The sequence below is a fragment of the Mandrillus leucophaeus genome, unplaced genomic scaffold, assembly GCF_000951045.1.
Source record: "Mandrillus leucophaeus isolate KB7577 unplaced genomic scaffold, Mleu.le_1.0 Scaffold175, whole genome shotgun sequence".
In the NCBI taxonomy this organism is placed as follows: Eukaryota; Metazoa; Chordata; class Mammalia; order Primates; family Cercopithecidae; genus Mandrillus; species Mandrillus leucophaeus.
Window position 1 is genome coordinate 2,044,250 of NW_012101754.1, and position 19,227 is coordinate 2,063,476.

General features: G+C 44.1%; 1 protein-coding gene and 1 long non-coding RNA gene across 2 annotated transcripts in view; both read right to left on the reverse strand.

Moving 5' to 3' along the window:
- The window catches only part of METTL21C (methyltransferase like 21C), a 9,645-nt gene extending 2,412 nt beyond the window's left edge, over positions 1 to 7,233 (reverse strand). Inside the window, 3 exon segments of the mRNA XM_011977226.1 lie at positions 2,972 to 3,222; positions 6,583 to 6,738; positions 7,146 to 7,233. Coding sequence (XP_011832616.1) covers positions 2,972 to 3,222; positions 6,583 to 6,738; positions 7,146 to 7,185 — 447 coding nt within the window. The 5' untranslated portion in view covers positions 7,186 to 7,233.
- A 4,814-nt stretch (positions 7,234 to 12,047) lies between these two features.
- On the reverse strand, positions 12,048 to 18,602 carry LOC105537577. The gene is made up of 3 exons (XR_001005737.1): positions 18,475 to 18,602; positions 15,374 to 15,486; positions 12,048 to 13,814 (listed from the first exon to the last, which is right to left on the reverse strand). It is a non-coding gene; the product is annotated as an uncharacterized LOC105537577 (long non-coding RNA).
- Between the last annotated feature and the right edge of the window lie 625 nt (positions 18,603 to 19,227).

The window sequence follows — 19,227 nt, forward strand, 5'->3', positions numbered from 1 at the left end:
ATATAAAATGTTTTATATATCAACATTTAGTTATATATATAACAATATATAACTAAATATTGTTAGTTTTTTATACAGGAAATCTAACATCCCTTTCTTCTTTATTCATTCTCTTCTGCCTCCACCTTCCTCTAACCTTTCCACAAAGAGTAAAGGGTATTTGATTTGCATTGATTGCTGAGGTGTTTACATTTATGGCCATGAGGAATCAACCAGCAGTGCCCTGGATTGGAGAGATTAGGAAGAGTTATGAGAAGAAATGACAAAGTTACTTAAATTTGAGTATAAATAACCTAGAGTGAGGAATGTGAACACTGAGATTTAAAAAAATAATGAACTCTATGATTTACTTACACAGTTAGGCCCTAGCTAATGATATGCCCCCATCTTCCTCTGGGCTCTTACTTTCTATTTGGGGCCCAGTTTGAAGTGGGGGCAACCAGGATGATTTGAGACATGTCACTCTGAGGATTACCAGTGGTAGGTTTAGTAGCCAACCTGATCCTGTGTGTCACTCCATTTTATCTTCATCTGTTCATATTGAACTGCCACAAGCAAAGATGAATATGACGCAGTCATCTCTACTGTCTGGGAACTCAGCAGTGGGGCTTGGGGGCCATGTCAGCCAATTACAAACTGCATTCTGGGGAGGTAAGTGCTGTAGAGGAAGCGTACAGCAGGTTGAGGGGAGAGGGATCACCACAGAGCTGCCGAGGAGTCAGGGCCGACTTCAAGGGGCCGGGGAGAAGCCAGCTGGTGTGGAAGGCCAGGGTGGTGGGTGAAATAGCAACATCGGTGTGACATAAACAGCACCAACCGCAGCACACTGCAAGGAGCTCCAGAGTCTAGAATGGAAGTTTTAAAGAAAGGAGTTCTTTGGTCCTTAAGGAAAGAAGAGTAGTATTTGCAGTGGGGGCTGGGGGGGAGGAGGTCAATATCAGGAAGAGAGTGTCACCTGGAGCCATTCAGAGGGCAGCTCTGAGAAACTTCCTGGAGATGGCTGCAGGCATCCTTCCTGGTGCCCTGCTCTGTGAGGGGCTGACCCCAGGGTGTCATCTGGAGACCAAGCTTTTCTCGGGAACAGCTATGTCTTTTGACATTGTAAACATTCCCCCCAGCCCCAGTCCTGTTAGCAAACTCCGAAGGGATCTTTTCACAGAGTTGCACCTGAAGTCGCACAGGAAAAGGGTGCCATCCCACTCTAGATACCCTTCTTATGCAGCTTTCAGGGAACAGGTTTCGTGAGAGGCTAGTGTTTGGTGCATGAATGATACCTTGTTCAGAATAAAACAGTCAGGTGGACAAATATTCTTTTTTCAATTTCTGATCTCTTCGTTTTTATTATTTTTTTAAAAAGAGAGATGGGGTCTCACTATGTTGCCCAGGCTGGGCTTAAACTCCTGAGCTCAAGCAATCCTCTTGCCTCGGCTTCCCCAAGTGCTGGGATTACGGTGTAAGCCACATGCCCGGCCTCTGATCTCTTACTACACCACTTTTTCGCTACACCACTGCTGTCGTCTATTTGCCAAATGTGTTACAATAGGAAGCTGTGAGTAGTTTGATGATTTTCAAACTTGTTTTTAAGGCAAAGAAAAGCCTTTGGTTGAAGGAAATTATATGCATAAGGTGTAAAAATAGAGCTCCCTGTTTGGGAGTGAGTGAAAGTCGACACCCTAAGAGCCTGTAACCCTTTGGCTACCCTTCTCCCCATCCTGTGTCATCACCAGATAACCTGAGGGAGCCCTATGGGACCACTAACTAGGACTACTCAGTGTGGCAGCCCTGGCCCAGCAGATACGCATCACCTGGCAATGTGTAAGAAATACGCCCCACCCCGGAACTCCTGAATCAGAATCTGCATTTTAACAAGACTGCAGATTGAGAAATTCTGATCTGGAGCCTTTCTAAGCACTGACAACGTCTGCAGTGGGAAAAGCGACAGCGCTGGCTCCGAGGGCCACTGCCCAACTTGGCTCTGCCCTGCACCCCAGTCGGGAGCTTTACCACGCCAGCAGATGGGCCTGCATCCCTATATCCTCAGCTGAAGGTGGCAAGAATATTACTTTAATGAGGACAGCTCATTTGAGCTTACACTAGGACTTCATTTAATCTCACAACCTGAAATTAATTCTCACAATTCCGACAACCATGTCAGGAGTGCTGTAGACATTACCAACACCCTAGGTTTTAAACATGGAAATGAAGGCAAATGGAGGTGAAGTGAACATTTGTGACCACCCAGCCTGGAAATGGCAGCTTTTCTGACTCAAAATCCAGAGGACTGCCCTCATTTCAGTGCCATCCTCTCAGGGCTGTGACAGGGGTAACATGCCGCAAAGTCATGCTTCCAAACGTCCCTACCGACACAGCCCCCATGGAAAAGAGATGAATGGCTGGTGACCGGGCGCAGTAGCTCACACTTGTAATCCCAGCACTTTGGGAGGCCAAGGTGGGCGGATCACTTGAAGTCAGGAATTGGAGACCAGCTTGGCCAATATGGTGAAACTCTATCTCTACTAAAAATACAAAAATTAGCCGGGCGTGGTGGCACGCACCTATAGTCCCAGCTGCTCGGGAGGCTGAGGCAAGAGAATTGCGTGAACCCAGGAGGTGGAGGTTGCAGTGAGCCGAGATCATGCCGCTGCACTCCAGCCTGGGCGACAGAGTGAGACTCCGTCTCAAAATTTAAAAAAAGAGAGAGAGAGAGAGAGAGATGAATGTCTGAGGGTTGACGGGCATGTCTCGGAGATGCCCACTGCAATATCTAAACTCTAAATCTCTGGGTTTTTTCTTAACAATGTATATAAGTTTTGCATTCACTTCCTCATATAACTGAGTTTATTTAATATAAAAATAATGTTTCAAGAAACAGAGCTTAAAGTAAAACCAGTGTTTCTGAAAGAAATACTGTTTTTGCTGATCCCAAGCCCACCACCAACACCCCCCAGGGGCTTCTCAAATTGAGAAGCACAGGATAGGAAGGAACTTGACAAATTGTCCAAGGCAACTCGGAAGTACGGAATTGATATCTCCAGAAATCCTGACATCACAAACGTGACACTTCTCTCACCCCTGGCCACACCACCGCTCCGTAACTCTCTATGGATTCCTGGATGACAATCTCCTTTCCTGCAAACCGATAATGCTCCTGAGTGTAGCTGGCGTAATCTGTAGGAACGAATTTCTGGAGGCTGTGAAGAGATGGTTCTATCCTGTTGGATTCTGTGAAGTAGAAAAATAAACTGGAGTTCATGATTTGTTAAAATCCAGTGCAAAGACACACTTGGTACAACTGTAAGACGGCATTAGATTGAGCGACCTTTCCATAAACACAGGGGATGATGCTATCAAGGAGAACGCCTGCAAATTGGCACAAAATTAAATTACATGGGATGACGGGGACATGAAATTTGGATGTGACATTTTTATCACATGACAAAATGCCAAAGAATGCTCTGGGCCCTTTCTTTATTTAGGGGAGGACAGAAGAGGTGTGGATCCGTCCCCACCATATGTTTTGCTGATGGAAAAATGGTGAATTTACCAGCAAAATTGCACAAATGAGCTGTCTGGATACAGAGGAGCTAGGTAAACACAAACCTGCCTTTTTTCCCCCCTTTTTGAGACAGAGTCTCTGTTGCCCAGGCTGGAGTGCAGTGGCACAATCTCAGCTCACCACAACCTCCGCCTCTCGGGTTCAAGCGATTCTCCTGCCTCAGCCTCCTGAGTAACTGGGATTACAGGTGTGTGCGACCACGCCCAGCTAATCTTTGTATTTTTAGTAGAGACAGGGTTTCACCATGTTGGTCAGGCTAGTCTTAAACTCCTGACCTCATGATCCACATGCCCTGGCCTCCCAAAGTGCTGGGATTACAGGCATGAGCCACCGCACCCAGCCAGACCTGTCTATTTTTAGGTCTTGAAGTGAAGTAACATTCCCACATGTTGGCTGGAGCGTGTTCCTTCAATCTTTCCTATAATTGCTGCTCAAAAGGTAGAAGCCACCCAAGCCCAGCCAGCCCCACATCCCTGGGGGAGGATGTCAACTGAGCTCTGGCTATTAAGTTACATTGCTTTAAATACTCCTTTAAACCCATGACCCACGCTAGCAGCTCTCAAATGACATATAAAATGAGAGGAAAAGAGCACCTGATTGGGCCGACACCAAGGGATCACAAGTGTTTGCAGGTTTTCCAGAGTGTTTGGGAGTAAAAAGAGCAGTGAGTCAAAGTGTGCAGAAGAAGGATCAGGAGCAGAGGAAAAGGTGTTGGTCCCAGCGTTGGGAAAGAATTAACAGTGCGGAGACTGGCGGGGAGGAAGGTCAGTCTTGTTTGCACGAAACCTGCCTTTGTGGCCTGAGATATGACTGTAAAACGTTTAACAGGAGGTAAAATATGGGCTTTGGACAAAGGTAGAGGAGGCAGCCGGTGAACATTGGAAGTGTTTTAATCTGAAATAGGCACTCAAGGTGGAAGGCAGAAGGAGGTGAATACGAGGCAAAGGGAAGTGGGTCTTGGGAGAAACCTGGTCAGCAGAGCATCCCTCAGGTCAGGGGCGGGGCCTCTGGGTGTTTCAGGTGTCACTCATTCCATACACACTGGAACAGTTCCATGCCACTGCTCTGCAAATGCCCGTAACAGCTCCACAGTAAGTAGAGGGATTTGGAGTGAGCCTTTAGAAACAGTCACAACCATTTGACCATGTCTGTTGAATCCACGAACAAAACGCGGAGCTTGTATTTTCTATGTCTCTATATATTTTCATTGAATTCATCTAGAAATTCGGTTTTTGTTGTATAGTACAAAAGTATCAGTGTGCAGCACACTGAAAAAAATGGGAATGAAGTGACTCATTTGTAAACTAGCATCACGGGTGTCTTCGGCCCTTCACAGTGTTGTTTTCGCCTGGGACTTTGATTTAGTATGTTCTACCACTTTGAAGGAGAATTCTCTGCCCTGACACAAAAGGTGAGCTTCCAGAAACCTGGGACCTCAGTGAACTTGCAAGACCCCTCTAATAAAGGTAGCCAATTCAGTCCTGAGACCTTGTCCTTTGTTGTCACCTGCCCTGGTAGGAGGCTGTAGGGAGGTTGTAGAAAAAGGAGGGAGCCCTGTAGCTCTCCCCACCTCTTTTGGGAAGCCACCGACATCTAACAGAATCCCAGCTCCTACCACACAGAACTGAGAGACTGACTCTGAATTCTGGTTCAGAGGCAGGAAGAAGGCCGAAGAATAGGGTGATTAATGTTTAATAACCATTAATCCCACCATGCCGATTTTAGAGAAGCAGCATGACGTCGCTGGGGAAAGACGTGCAGTACCTCGCCACTGTGTAGTGTTCCTACCATACAGGCACCATAGACACGATTACCCTCGAGAGCGTAGATATTAGGAAGAGGTAATAGAACAATTAATGATGACTTTTGAGTATTTATCAACTTCGCTTTTAATATACCTTTGTCTTTAATATCCTTTGTCTTTAATATAATCTATTTAATAATAAGATTCTAACTTAAATTTGAATGATGGTTATATATAACAGCCAGCTACAAAAAAATTACTGAAATTCAGGTGCCAGTACAAGCCATCACCAGCACACTGCTGGGTGGTGGCTCAGAGTATCAGGGACCTGTACCAGCCCCTGCCGCTTCCCTGCCCTGCCCCACTCTCATCCAGGCCATGCCTGTCCCTCCTCGCATATGTCACCATCTGGGGACTTATTTTTCTCTAGAGACTAGGAAGAGTAAATAGGCTGATTTTGAATGGCTCATCATAAATAAACTGACAAATATTAAGCTTGACAGCTACACTTTTCCAATCAACATTGCAAGGAAATATAGATATACATGTATTCTCTCATAAGACCCTGTGAGGTTCTACAACAATAAAGAAATGTATGTTTATTACACCTGAAATATTTTCATTTATTCTATCTGTGCTATTCTGATAGTTTTAGAGAGATCAGATTTTCAGATAAGGTAGAGTTGCATTTTTATGTAAACAATTCAGTAAAATTGACAACATTCTCATTTATTAGAATTGGGATGTATTTTTTACCACCTTTAATTATAAACACTGTAAATGCTGCATCTTGGCTTTTATTATATTATTTGTTATGTCTATTATTTATTTACAACTGAATCCATGCCCAGAAATGTAACCCTAAACTGTTACATTGTCCTAATGGGAAAATATAGTTTGATTTCTAAAGATTCGCTATATGACAAAGCTGCCAAGAATGTATTTTGGGGAAAAGCAGAAACGAACCTAGATTTTTTTTTCTTCTTTTAAGTTCTTGTTACAAAAATATAGCAAGCTTAAATCTATACATGCAATAAAAACAAATGTGTGAACTTTGGTAAGTAAATAATGAAAAAACAGGAATTACTTTTAAAAGTAAATAATGAAAAAACAGGAATTACGTTTATGCTTGCAAAACAGCACTTTTCTGCTAAGCTTCATTATAGTAAAAAATCTAGTGTTAAAAGGAAATGGAAATTCTTGTCACTGAAATTTACTTGAATATGTCATCGCCAGGAAAGCAACTGAGGACAACTGTTGAAGTGGTGAAGAAGGAGGTTACCTTCTAGGGCTCCCCCGGTGCTGTCTTTCTGCGAAGCCCCCTTCTTCTCAGCCTCTAACCAGCCACCCGGGGAGCTCAGTCCTTCCCCCGGGCGCCCAGGCTGCTGCGTGGAGCTCAGACACACGTCCATAGCCGGAGCCTGCTGAGAGGAAAAAGCTGGACAAGGCCCGAGTCGCTCAGCCCAAGACATTCCCGAAGGGCTCCGAAAGGTGTAGTTTATCTTAGCTGAAAAGAATGCCTGCTTTTCAGCTTAGTTCCCTGAGTGAGCAAAGCAGCCACCCAAGGAGCTGTTATCCTGGCTTTGCAGAGCAAGATGCAGAGAAACCATTCAGCATTACTGAACCTATGTGCTTGAAGAAATGCCAAAACAGCAGCTTTGGCCTGAAAACCAGTTTTATGTTGCTCAGGGACCTACAGCAAGTTCTTGTTCTTTTGAAAAGTTATTCTTTGCCATCCTCCTCCCTACTCCAAATACTGTAGCCCATCACTAAGTTCTGGAACTCCATACTATATCTCTAATAACTTCTGGAATTGAATCATAAAATCTGTCCAGACTTGCATACCACTGGGGGTACGTGTGGATTCTGGGGTTAATGACATCATGGATTAGAAGCTGGGATTTGGAGCCAACACAAGGCTGCTCTGCTTTCCTCTGAGGCTCTATTGCAAGACAGTAGAAAGCACTGGGACCGGGGCCAGGAGCTCGACTTGGCTCCCTCTCTAACACTGGGCAACTCACTCAGTCCCTCAGGGCCCATTTCCTCATCAGCGAAAAGGCGATCATAATATCTGCCTACCTCCCAAGGCTGCCGTGAGAAATAGAAGAGTGAACGTGATTATTAAAGCGCAGGAAATGGTACCTGGTCCAGAACAAGAGACCTAGCTATTGGGATCATTGATTGGTCCTAAAATACGATGCCTGACATTGCTGGAGGAATTCTCACATTGTTGCTGCGCATAGTTCTTGAAGGGCTTGGTGTGTATTCATTGAATCCTCACAAAAACCCTATAAGGTAGACACTGGCATGACGCCTTGTCTCAGATGAGAGAAATTCAGGCTCAGAGAGATTAAAAACCAGCACAAGACCAAGCACAGCTGGCCAGGGATGATGCCAGGAGTCACAGCCAGGATGGGCCATCCAGCCCAAGTCTCCATTCTTACTCAGCAGGCAGGACGCAGCCCAAGTAGCCTTGGTTCCGACTTGTTTTTCCATGCCTGCTTTGTCCTGACATTTCTCGTCATGTTTTGTGTATCTGAAGTCTACACCGTCACAGTGACATTTTCTAGTCCCTTTTACAAAATGTAAATGGTTCTCATCTGTGTTTACTGTCCTGGCTTTATTCCTCACACACAGGAGTTGCCCATCACATTGAGGTTCCATCCAACTGAGGGTGGAAACTGGACACGCCAACCACGCCACGACTGACTAGCTCACCCAAGACCAGCACTAAATCCAGCCGTGCAGGCACGAAATTGCCCTCAGGGAACAAAGCATGAGAAAGAGTGCCAGGCCCCCACCATGTGGGTAATTCTGTCTACACCTGGGGGAGGCTGTGTGCCCCACACGTGTCCGCACAACAGATTTCAAAGCAATGAGATTGTGGTGGAAGTAATGTGGCATTTTCATTGACTCTAGAATCACATAATCAACTACTTGCCCCAATTTTCCAGCTCACCAAGCCAGCCAAGAATGCTCTACCAGGCTCTGCTTCACAGGACGATTTGTTTCTCTTGCAGGCGTTCACTTGCTCCTTCTTTCCAACGTTCTCACAGCTGCAGGAAGTGGATTGTTCCCCCTAGAAAATAGCAGACTGGTTGTTAGAAAGTATCTGGAGGGTCCGCAGTGTAGACGTCTCAGCACTCTGGTGAGAAACCTGCCTGCCTTTGACTCTTGCCTGTGCCATGTACAATCCAAGTAAATCACGTAGATGACGGTGACACCTGCTTCATACTATGGTTGTGGGAATTAAGAGGGGTCGCCCATGCAAAGCCTCCTGCTCATGCGATATCAACTGTTGTTATTGTTTTCAAAGTTACAGAGGAAATACACAGTGTGACGCTGTATACGGAATTTCAACCTGTCACCATAGGACCGTGCACATTCAATCTAAGGCATCTTCATTTTCCATGCAAGGAAAGAACTATTTTCAGTCAAATACCAAGGACAGTTTTCCTTGTGTAATGAAATGATGACCTCTCCATCACTGTAGATGTGATAAATTAACTTTTCCCAAAGACAGCTGTGCTCTGAAAAGCCATCTGCAAAAGAACTGCTATAGTCTACTGACTGTTATTAGTTCAGCACGTCTATGATCTACATCACATGTTCATAGTTAATAAAGAATTGGAAATGACTCCTTGTTAGTAAGCCCAGAATAATTTTGAATTGTTAAACATCTTTACCTTATGCAGCAGAAGAGATTGGAGGCTTCTGTGCACCTTTAATCCCCAATGTTTTATATAGGTCTACACCTGAAAGGATTAGCATTTTATGAACAAAAGCCAGCCAGTGGAAGCCCAAGTTATTTAGGGTAGCATTATCTACCAGCCCTCATAGACACATTACTTTGCTAGAATTCTCTTTCTCTCTCTCTCTATCTGTCTCTCTCTCTCTCTCTCTCTCACACACACACACACACACACACAGAGACACACAGACACACACACACACAGTCCTAGCAACATTAAATGGAATTCCCTTCAAAAGTTTCAGGAATATCACTGCAACAGAACAGAGGCTACCCCTGTGGCATCCAGTTGCTGCGATGTGGTAGGAAACATTAGACTTCCAATTCACTTTTCAAAGAAGTGGGTGTTGGACAGTTGCACAGACCTGCGAATTTTGTGCTCATTTACCAAACTCCGGTAGCCACAGGGAGGACATGCCCACTCAGGCTCTGCCTAGGACCCATATCCTGGCAGCCAGAAAGAACTCACGGATCTACCAAGAGGAAAGGAATGCTTTTGGGAGGAAGAAAGGAGAATGTCTATCCATGAGAAGGGACAGGAGTCAAAGGCTTAACGCTGAATCCGGGGAATTTAGAAGGAGCCAAGAGAAGAGGAAATCAGAAAACCTCTTCCAAGAAAAAGTAAGCCATTGTGATTTATGTAATTGAAATAAGGGACAGTCGAAAGGGAAGGAGGAAAATCATGTGCTCATTTGTGAAGCTCAGAAACCCTTAAAATAGAATATAGGTCATGTAAAGTAAAGCCTCAGACAAATGGGAATTAAAGAATCATTTGTGATAGGCTACATTCAACCAGGGAGTTGGATGAATGGTGTTTTAACTTGAGTAGATATAAAAGCCCTTTTATGTTTTTGTACCCACCCTTGGTACTCGTTTCTCTGGTGTCACTATTTTGTGTTCTTTATGTCAGTTTCTTTTCACTCAGGATGTTCATCTAGATGTGCTGTGGTCCCATATAAATCACCTTTCCCACTTTCTTAAATGATGGGGGATGACCCGGCATTTGTTCTAGCTCTGTCGTTCTAATGCTTTCTTATTCCCCAAATGCTTCTAGTCTATGATCGCATTCTGCATGTCTGTGACTTATTTCTTCCAGGTGTCATCAGTCCCTATGAGAAATAGCAAAAAGATGGCCATCAGTACAATTTTACAAAAATCTTTTAAAAACTAATGGCAATGTACATGAATATGTGTGTGTGTATTTATATACATACATACACACACATAGACGCACATACGCATTCATTCTACAAGCTTTAAAATGAAGCAAAGGACAAAGGAAAAAATGTTGATCTCCTTTGGTTCTACTATCTAGAGAAGGAAACCTCACGAACATTGTTTTTGTATCAACTTCTAGGCTTTTTTTTTTTGCATAAACTTTTTAAAAGCTATTTTACTGAAAGTGTGACTTGATAGAAACATGTACCTCTTTAACCTAGCATCCTATTTTTAGGATGAGTTCATGTCCTTTACAGGGACATGGATGAAGCTGGAAACCATCATCCTCAGCAGACTAATACGGGAACAGAAAACCAGACATTGCATGTTCTCACTCATAAGTGGGAGTTGAACAATAAGAACATAAGGACACAGGGAGGGACACATTACACACCGGGGTCTGTTGGGGGATGGGAGACTAGAGGAGGGGTAGCATTAGGAGAAATACCTAACGTAGATGACGGGTTGATGGGTGCAGCAAATCACCATGGCACGTGTATACCCATGTAACAAACCTGCACATTCTGCCTGTGTACCCCAGAACTTAAAGTATAATAAAAATAAATAAATAAATAATTTTTTAAAAGAGTTCCTTTTTAATACTTTCTTCAAAGCCATCTTTTAGATAGCTGCTTTAAGATACAAATCAGAGCTCTATTGCCTGGAGCTAGACCACAGTACATCAAAGGCTCTTAAATGCTGGACTTAACTGTAGGCAGACTATGCCCAAATCCCTCAGAAGCTTTAACATGCATGAACTCCAGGCTCTGGCAATTCTTGTTTGCGGGTTTGAGAAGGAACCAAGAAGTTTGAATTCCCTGTCTGAGAATTGTTCCTGACATAGGGTAGCACCTGGCACATAGTAGGTGTTGTAGTTGCTGAATTTGTTATTGAGTGAACCTCTGAGTGGCCAAGCAGCCACGGGGATGCTCCAAAGGTTCAGGGAGGGATTGGCGGGAGGCAGGGCAGGGAGGGGACAGGGCAGGGACACACAAGTTGTTTTCAAATAGTTGAAGTGCAGCCCATGAAAAGGATTAGAACTCCTGCATGGCTTCAGAGGGCACGCTGATGAAGTCAGTTACCGGGAAGCAGATTTGGGCTCAACAGGAAAGAACTTTCTAACAAGTACAGCAATGGAACAATTGATCCCAAGAAGCCTACATAATGGAAAGTGGGCCAGATTTGGAGTCAGAAGATACAAGATTGGATCAAAGTCTCCATAAGGAGGCTGTCCGTGTGCTGTCACTCGCCTCTCTCCGTCAGGATGGGCACTGCCCTTTTTCCTACGGAATCTGGCTCTCTTGGGCTGTGATTCTCAAGGGAGAATCCTCCCCTCCCACCAAGGGGACATTCAGCAATTTTGCGGAGACATTTTTAGTTATCACAATAAGGGGTGGGATGCTCCTGGCATCTAGTGCATAGAGGATGCAGGAAAACCTCCTACAATGCACAGGGCAGCCCTGCACAGCAAAGAATTACCCAGCTCAGAATGTCTACAGTGCAAAGGTCAAGCCACCCTGGGCCAGGAAAAGGATCAACATTGCCATGAAGGGTAAACCCCAATTGCCATCCCAGGTGTCTACTGACTGAGTGATGTCAGGTGAGTTGTTCTAGCCTCTCCTGTGTCTCAGTGTTCCCATCCATACGGTGGAGGTGGATTCGCATTGATAGAGGGATTAACACAGGACCAACCCTGAGCTGCATCTTCCAAGCGTCCCAGAAGCCCCCATCTTACTTAGTTCGGTTTCTTGAAGAAGCAGACACAAAGGCAGGGATTTGAGTGAAAGCATTTTATTTGGAGAGTATGAATAACACAACAAGGAAAGTGGACACAACCCAGGGAAAGGGTGACATCCTGCCACATGCGTGCCACAAGACCAGCAACAGGAGCAGGTGACCAGAGTTTAGCCCCATGGGGAGACACTGGGAAAGGAGGCAAAACACACGCTTCAGAATTATTCCACTCCAGCTTCAGAGAGCTCCGGTGGTATTTTTCCACCAGGACCTCAGCTACACGTGCAGAGCAGCAGCCGGGGCACTCCAACACGTCTGAGAGATGTGAGTGAGGCCAGGACAGCATCTGCTACAGCTTCATAAGATGCCGTCATTCCTTTCCGGAATCATCAGGAGAAAGTGAAATTTTATACATCTGAAAGAATCTGGCACAGTGCCAGGTGCTTAGAAGGTCCTCAATAAATAAATGTCTCATATTATCTTGTATGTTGTTCAAGCAGAGGGTTGAGTCCACAGGGTTCTTTGGAAGGGTTCTGGGTCACTCACCTAATCATGTGGAAAGTTGAGCATCTGAAACCATCCCAATAAACTTCATTAAAGTAATCAGGGAAGAAGGGAGGGAGAGAAATGAAACTGAAACAAGCTTGCAGCACACCCAGCATTGATCGTGAGGGCGGCCTGTTCTCTGACACGCTTCCTTGTTGTTGTTTGTTTCTTGTCCTAGAATCACATAGACCCTGTTACAAGATTATAGATCCCCTTATCTGCTCTAGAGATAACAACTGGAACCTTATGAAATGTTGTTTTCCTTTGAGATATACTTTCACATCCTGCATGCCACTAAAACCACCAGCATCAGCAGGTCTGAAGGACCCCACAAGAAACTGACTCACCAAAGCACACAGGCTCCACATCCTGATGATTTCATCCTCCTCGCCCTGACCAATCAATGACCCCAATTTTCCAGCCCCTCACCCTCCAAGATCCCCTTTAAAACCGCAACTCAGAACTCTCGGGGAGATGGATTTGAGGGTCTCCTCCCATCTCCTTGCTAGGAGCCCTGCAATCATTACACTTTCTCTGCTGCCTCCTGGCTGTCTCAGTGCATTGGCCTGTTACTGCACAGTGGAATATGAACTTGTTCGTCCCATAACACATCCGGCCTTGAGATACAAAGGGTACAGGGCTGCTCTGGTTTCAGAGATCTCAGCAGCAGGAGTTCACAGACCTTCTCTTTAAACATTGCCATTGAAGGCCACAACTGCAGTCACCATCCATCACTGTGTATCTATGGTCAAGACTCAATGTCTAGGGAAAAAGATTCTGAGTGCTCTAACTTAGTCCTAAGTTCACCCCTATAGTCAGCACTGGGTTGTGTGGGAAGCCTTGCACCAAATCACAAAGAGCAGGCTGGCAGCTCAAAAAAGGGATGCAGGGTCATAACTCATAAAAGGCAAGGGTTATAATAGCCCTCCTACCCTTCTTCTCACCCAGTGCATACATACTTCCTTATTTCCATAAATACAACTTCACAATGGAGACCCACCCTTTCTACAGTGGAAAATAACCTGAAGTCTCCTCCAGCTATTGCAACTAAAAGCAATGGAGTTGCACTTCCCCAAGTCCAAACCTCTAGATGATGTCCATTTCTCCCCTGGCTCCATTGCTTCCTCCATAACAGGCACGTGATCCCAGGGGACCACTGACAATAACGTGATTGGCTGTTTCACCACAGCTTGCCATGGGCTGCTATTCTTGTTCCCATCCCAGAATATCAATAGGAGGCTCATTGATTTCCACACTGATCTTTCCTAAAAGGTCCACAAAGGAAGAGATACTGATCAGACAAATGCAAGACATATTCACGATGCCTACTTATAACGGAGACTCAATGGGAATTCCCTCCCAGAGAAGTGAGGGTTTCATTGGAGACACAGACATTCTTCAAGAACCCTGGAACCACTGACATTCGATGTGTGTGATTTTCAGTGTGTAATGGAGAAAAGGTCATAGTGAAATCAGGCAATTTCATAACTTCCGGTCCCTCAATTAGCTGGTAACACAGTGACCCAAAGCTCAGAACCCTATCTGTCGAACGGTCCAGGGCTGCTGCAATGTCCCCTGACCCAGCCCTGCACTGACTAGACTTCTGGGGGGAGTGCCCTGAAAGCAGCCACTGAGACTGCCAGCTGCTTCTATATGGGATGCAACTATTGAGGCCACTTAGAACACCTGTGCCTTGGGATCTTCAGATGGGATTCTTCCTGCCTTGGATTTGGCTCTGGTAACAATTAAATCCCGTATCCACTCAGGTACAGTGTCAAATCTCCACCTGCAGAGAAAGGAATTTTGTAAACTAAAATTTGTCAGACTTATGAACATGGAAAATTTTACTTCCGTTTCGTCTTAGATGACCAACATTACCAGTGAAGAAGGGAATAAAGCGTAGGAGTAAAATAATCCAATAAGTTTGGAAACCGCAGTGAAGTTATAGTCTTTTCATTTTAAAAATAGCACATGACTGTCCCTAAGCATTCAAGCCCCATGCTTCACTGCAGGGGACGGCCTGGCTGTCCATAAATCACCTGCCTTGTAAAGTGGCTCTGATCGAAGGCCAGTGTGTTGCCTTGATAAACTTATATGCACTTTGTTGAATAGACACACTTAGTTGTTCACTTCTATTTTTTTATTTTCTTTCCCCAATCCAGTCCTTAAAACAGATTTCCCCACAAAGAAATTTTATTGTAATTTTAGAAAAATCTCCAACTGCAACCACGTGTAAATCACAACTGGTAACTGCCAGGTTTCATGTTATCAAAATAGCCAAGAATGCTTTGCAGCTGAGCTATAAGCATGTGATATTAATTACATGGAGGAACGCCGTGCTTGGGAAACAAGTTTGGATGAGAAAGTCTGACACTGAAAATGTGCTTGAAATAAGGGATACTCTGGTAATGACATTGATTCTATTTTCCACTTTAATAAATGATACCTTTCGGCAGCTCACTTTCATCCTCAGATAAATGAAGTGAAATAACTGTATCAGTGTGGAAACACCATCTCTTCACAGTGATTCAGCTTGGAAGCTGAGGAGGGGCAAGGATGCCTCGGTTCCTGTTTTACTGTGAGGCCTGGGAAGCAGCGGGAGAGACTGCCCCATGACTCTGACATCCTACGACTCCCAGCCAGGAGCAGATGCTTCCAACGCTGTCCGTTCTTTCCATAGTGCCGTCTGCTGCTTGGACATGACACTTTTGAGAGGGGACTTAGTTGTCGCTAATCATGCTCCGATTTTAGCAACAGCAGTTGACCACTGTTCAGAAAGATCATTTTTTCCCAACAGATTTCTATTAGGAAAGAATGTGTTTACCTGGTGGAACTATTCTGGGATGTGCCACAACGCGGAATTCCTTTCATTCCTTCCCCTAGAACAGGGGAAGGAATGGACTCAGTTGGAGAGACATGTTCTCCCATGAGGCCATGCTGTCAAGGTTTGGGGGGAAATAGGCTGAATTATTTAAACATCTAGCCAGGTGAGAAGCAACAGAGAGCCTGTTCCTTGGAAGCTGAGCCCTCCCCCTTTCCAAATGAGTGGCCTAGATGTGCCTCTTCAGCTCTGTGGTTCTGTTTCCTTCGTCTCTGAGAGACATAGCACCTTTCTCATATCAACTCCACCAGGTTCTGGAAGGAAAAGCCTCTGGGAACTTCTCCAATCTGCTTCGCCCCCATTCTCTAGTAAGAAGCAAAGTCTTTGGATGGAGAAATAATGAAGGCGTTCAAGGAAGCTGCCTCCATTGCTGCACCTTCTCATGGACAACCACTGCCCCTTGCGTGCAGATCTTATATGACCAAGACAAACGTTTAGGGGACAAACCACTGAGATGCTGGGGGTTTGTTATCACACATGCTTCTAGTCTAGCCTGATAGTGTGGGGGTGTGTGTGTGTGTGTGTGTGTGTGGCTGTGTGCATACTCTTGTCAAATGATTATTCTATAAGCATGAAGAAAAATACAGGGCACATCCTGTGATATTAGTGGGAGGTGAGAAAGAGGGAATTTGTATGTAATTTCTCCCTTTAACAGACTAAAGAAGAAAAACTATATGATCATCTTGAAAGATATATAAACAAGGTTTAGTACAAGTCAACATCATTCATGGTCTTTTAAAACCAACATAAATATTAGGGGACTTTGGCAGGGCCCAGTGGCTCATGCCTATAATCCCAGCACTTTGGGAGTCTGAGGCGGGCAGATCACTTGAGGTCAGGAGTCTGAGACCAGCCTAAACAACATGATGAAACCTCATCTCTACTAACAATACAAAAATTAGTCTGGTGTGGTGGTGGCTGCCTGTAGTCCCAGCTCCTCTGGAGGCTGAGACCGGAGAATTGCTTGAACCTGGGAGGCGGTGGTGGTAGTGAGCTGAGATCGTGCCCTTGCACTTCAGTCTAGGTGACAGAGCAAAACTCTGTCTCAAAAAAAAATGTGTGTATATATATATGTGTGTGTGTGTGTGTGTGTGTATATATATATATGTAGACTTCATAAACATGACAACACGTGTCCACTGAAAGCCCACATTAAATATATTCATTATTTATACATAATACGCACATTAAATGGAGGAAAATTACAAAGACAGGAAAAAGGCAACAATATCCACTGTCACTGTTCCTTTTTAGCATTGTGCAGAAGTCTGGACAGTAGGATAAAAGCAAGGAAATGAAATAAGAGCTGTAACAATAGGAAAGGAATCAATGAAATTTTCATGTTTGTAGACGACATGATTTTCTATCTAGAATATGCAATAAGTTCTATAGACAAACTATTTGGAACTAATGAAGGAGTTTATCAACTGAGTATAAGATCGTGTACAAAAACAGCATTATTTATTTATTTATTTATTTATTTTTTGAGATGGCTAGAGTGCAATGGTGCAACCTCTGCTCACTGCAGCAACCTCTGCTTCCTGGGTTCAAGTGATTCTCCTGCCTCGGCCTCCCAAGTAGCTGGGATTACAGGCATGCGCCACCATGCCTGGTTAATTTTTGTATTTTTAGTAGAGAGGGGTTTTCACCATGTTGGCCAGCCTGGTCTCAAACTCCTGACCTCTGGTGATCCGCCCGCCTCGGCCTCCCGGAGTGCTGGGATTACAGCCATTAGCCACCACAACCAACCCCAAAAACAGCATTCTTATATACCAACAACAGAAATTTAGAAAGGGTACTTTTTAAATATGCCATTTGCTATATAACAGAAATTCTAAAGTATCATGGAATAAAATATATTGAAAGATGTTACATGAAATTGTCTTTTTCTCAAGATCTTTCCCTGTAATTGATGGAGAGACAGCTTCAAATAAATACTCTCATTACAGTGGGATAGAGGTAATATGAGCTATCATAAACTACCTGGTTATGACAGTTACCAAATGACACCTTTCTTTCTGTAGCTGATGACTAGATCTTCAGCAAAATAAATCAGAAGCTTTTAGAGCTTCACATGCTGCCCTTCTCCTTTCCCCTCCCCGCCCTCTTCTGCTCCTTCCTCTCCTTTCCTAGAGCTTAGTCAATGGGCAGCTGGAACTTCTAGCCCTGAGGGTTCTAGGTGCCCCGTAGCCAGGCCTATAGGCCAGAAAACATCAAATCGCTTGGTGCTGCCACAGTTAATTCATTGGGGTTCTTTTTCTCTCTCTGTCTCCAGTTCTGTTTGCTTTTTGTTGTCTTTAATTAGTCAGTTAAAGTTAACTGCAAGTTTCATTTAGTTTTGTCAAAATAAATGGAAAGAAAACCCTGAAGCAGGAGATGAATGTAAACTGGGAAAATCTTGCAAAATCACAAAGATGGTTCTTGGCGCTTCTGTTAAAGAAAACATTATTCAGGGATGCTTGTTACAGCACAGTAAAGCAGATGTTATTCAGGACCATCAGGGCTGGTGGAGGAACTACAGCAGTGAGATTTTGTGATGGGGGAGATGGGACTTGTGAAAATAAGTAACTTAAAATCTAAGCTTTTGGAACTTTAAATTATTTTGACCCTTAAAGGAATGTGATTATGGGACCTGAGTCAGGCAAGCAGGCAAACGTAACCCAGGCAATTGAAATCTGTGTTTCTCTGATCAGAGATTAGTCTTTTTCCTTCCCTACGTTGTTCTATTAAGTGTAAATGACTTAAGGGCCCTGAGGAAGACCTCTTCCCTATTCACTGTGGATCTTCATTATAGATAAACTTTCTCCCTACCTTTCTCACACAAAGGCTTTATGGCTATCACATAATATTGTCTAAAGACGCAATATTAAATATACTGTTTTAAATTGGGAAGAAAATGCAAACAAACAGAAAACAAACTATCACTATTTAAATTGTTGTAACTCATAAACCAACCTTGTATAGAAAACGTTATAATCAAACTAAACTTCTCTGTTTTCTGCCTATATAAGCAAAAGCTTAATTTTTAACGTCAGAGCACCCACCTCATTTCTCCAGAGTCTGTGTTTCCTGGAAGGATATTCTATATTCTCAGCTTTTCAAAGCCTAAATAACCTCTTTCAAGCTGGGTTCTAATTCTTCTGATTATTTCAAGTTGACAGAGTCAAGTTCTACCACAGCAGGGGCAAGTAAGAACTTACAGTCAAGGAGCAGGGAGGGGTCAGTGGATAGAAAATTACTATGAGGTAACATCCGGGTAAGGAGGATTGTGGCTAAATCGACCTAACAGGATTCTTGCTGAAGACAGATCGGGGTATGAGACGTCACTTAGGGGATGGTGGAGGATGAGGAACCTTACCTTGAAGATGAGGATGATGGAAGATGATCAGATATCAAAGGTTTTGGCTAAACTGACTCAGCAGGGTTCTTGCTAAAACTAGATTTCACAAGGAAGTGCACAGATAGACCAAGAAGTGGCATGAGGAACCTGGGTCATGTGAGAATTTTTGTGCCTTCCAGAGACAGAGGGCACTGAAATAGATACACTTCTCTCTGAGACGGAGAAAGTTAACCTTCTAAAACTTCTGGAATGAAAGATGACATTTACAGGTTATCGCTTAGATTTCAAATGCTACTGTCAACTGTAATACAAAAAAAATGGTCTCTCTCTCTCTCCTCTCTTTCTAACAGGTTGGGGTCTTGCTTGCTCTGTTGCCCAGCCTGGTTTGCAGTGGTGCAATCATGGCTCATTGCGGCCTTGATCTCCCATGCTGAAATGATCCTTCCACCTCAGCCTC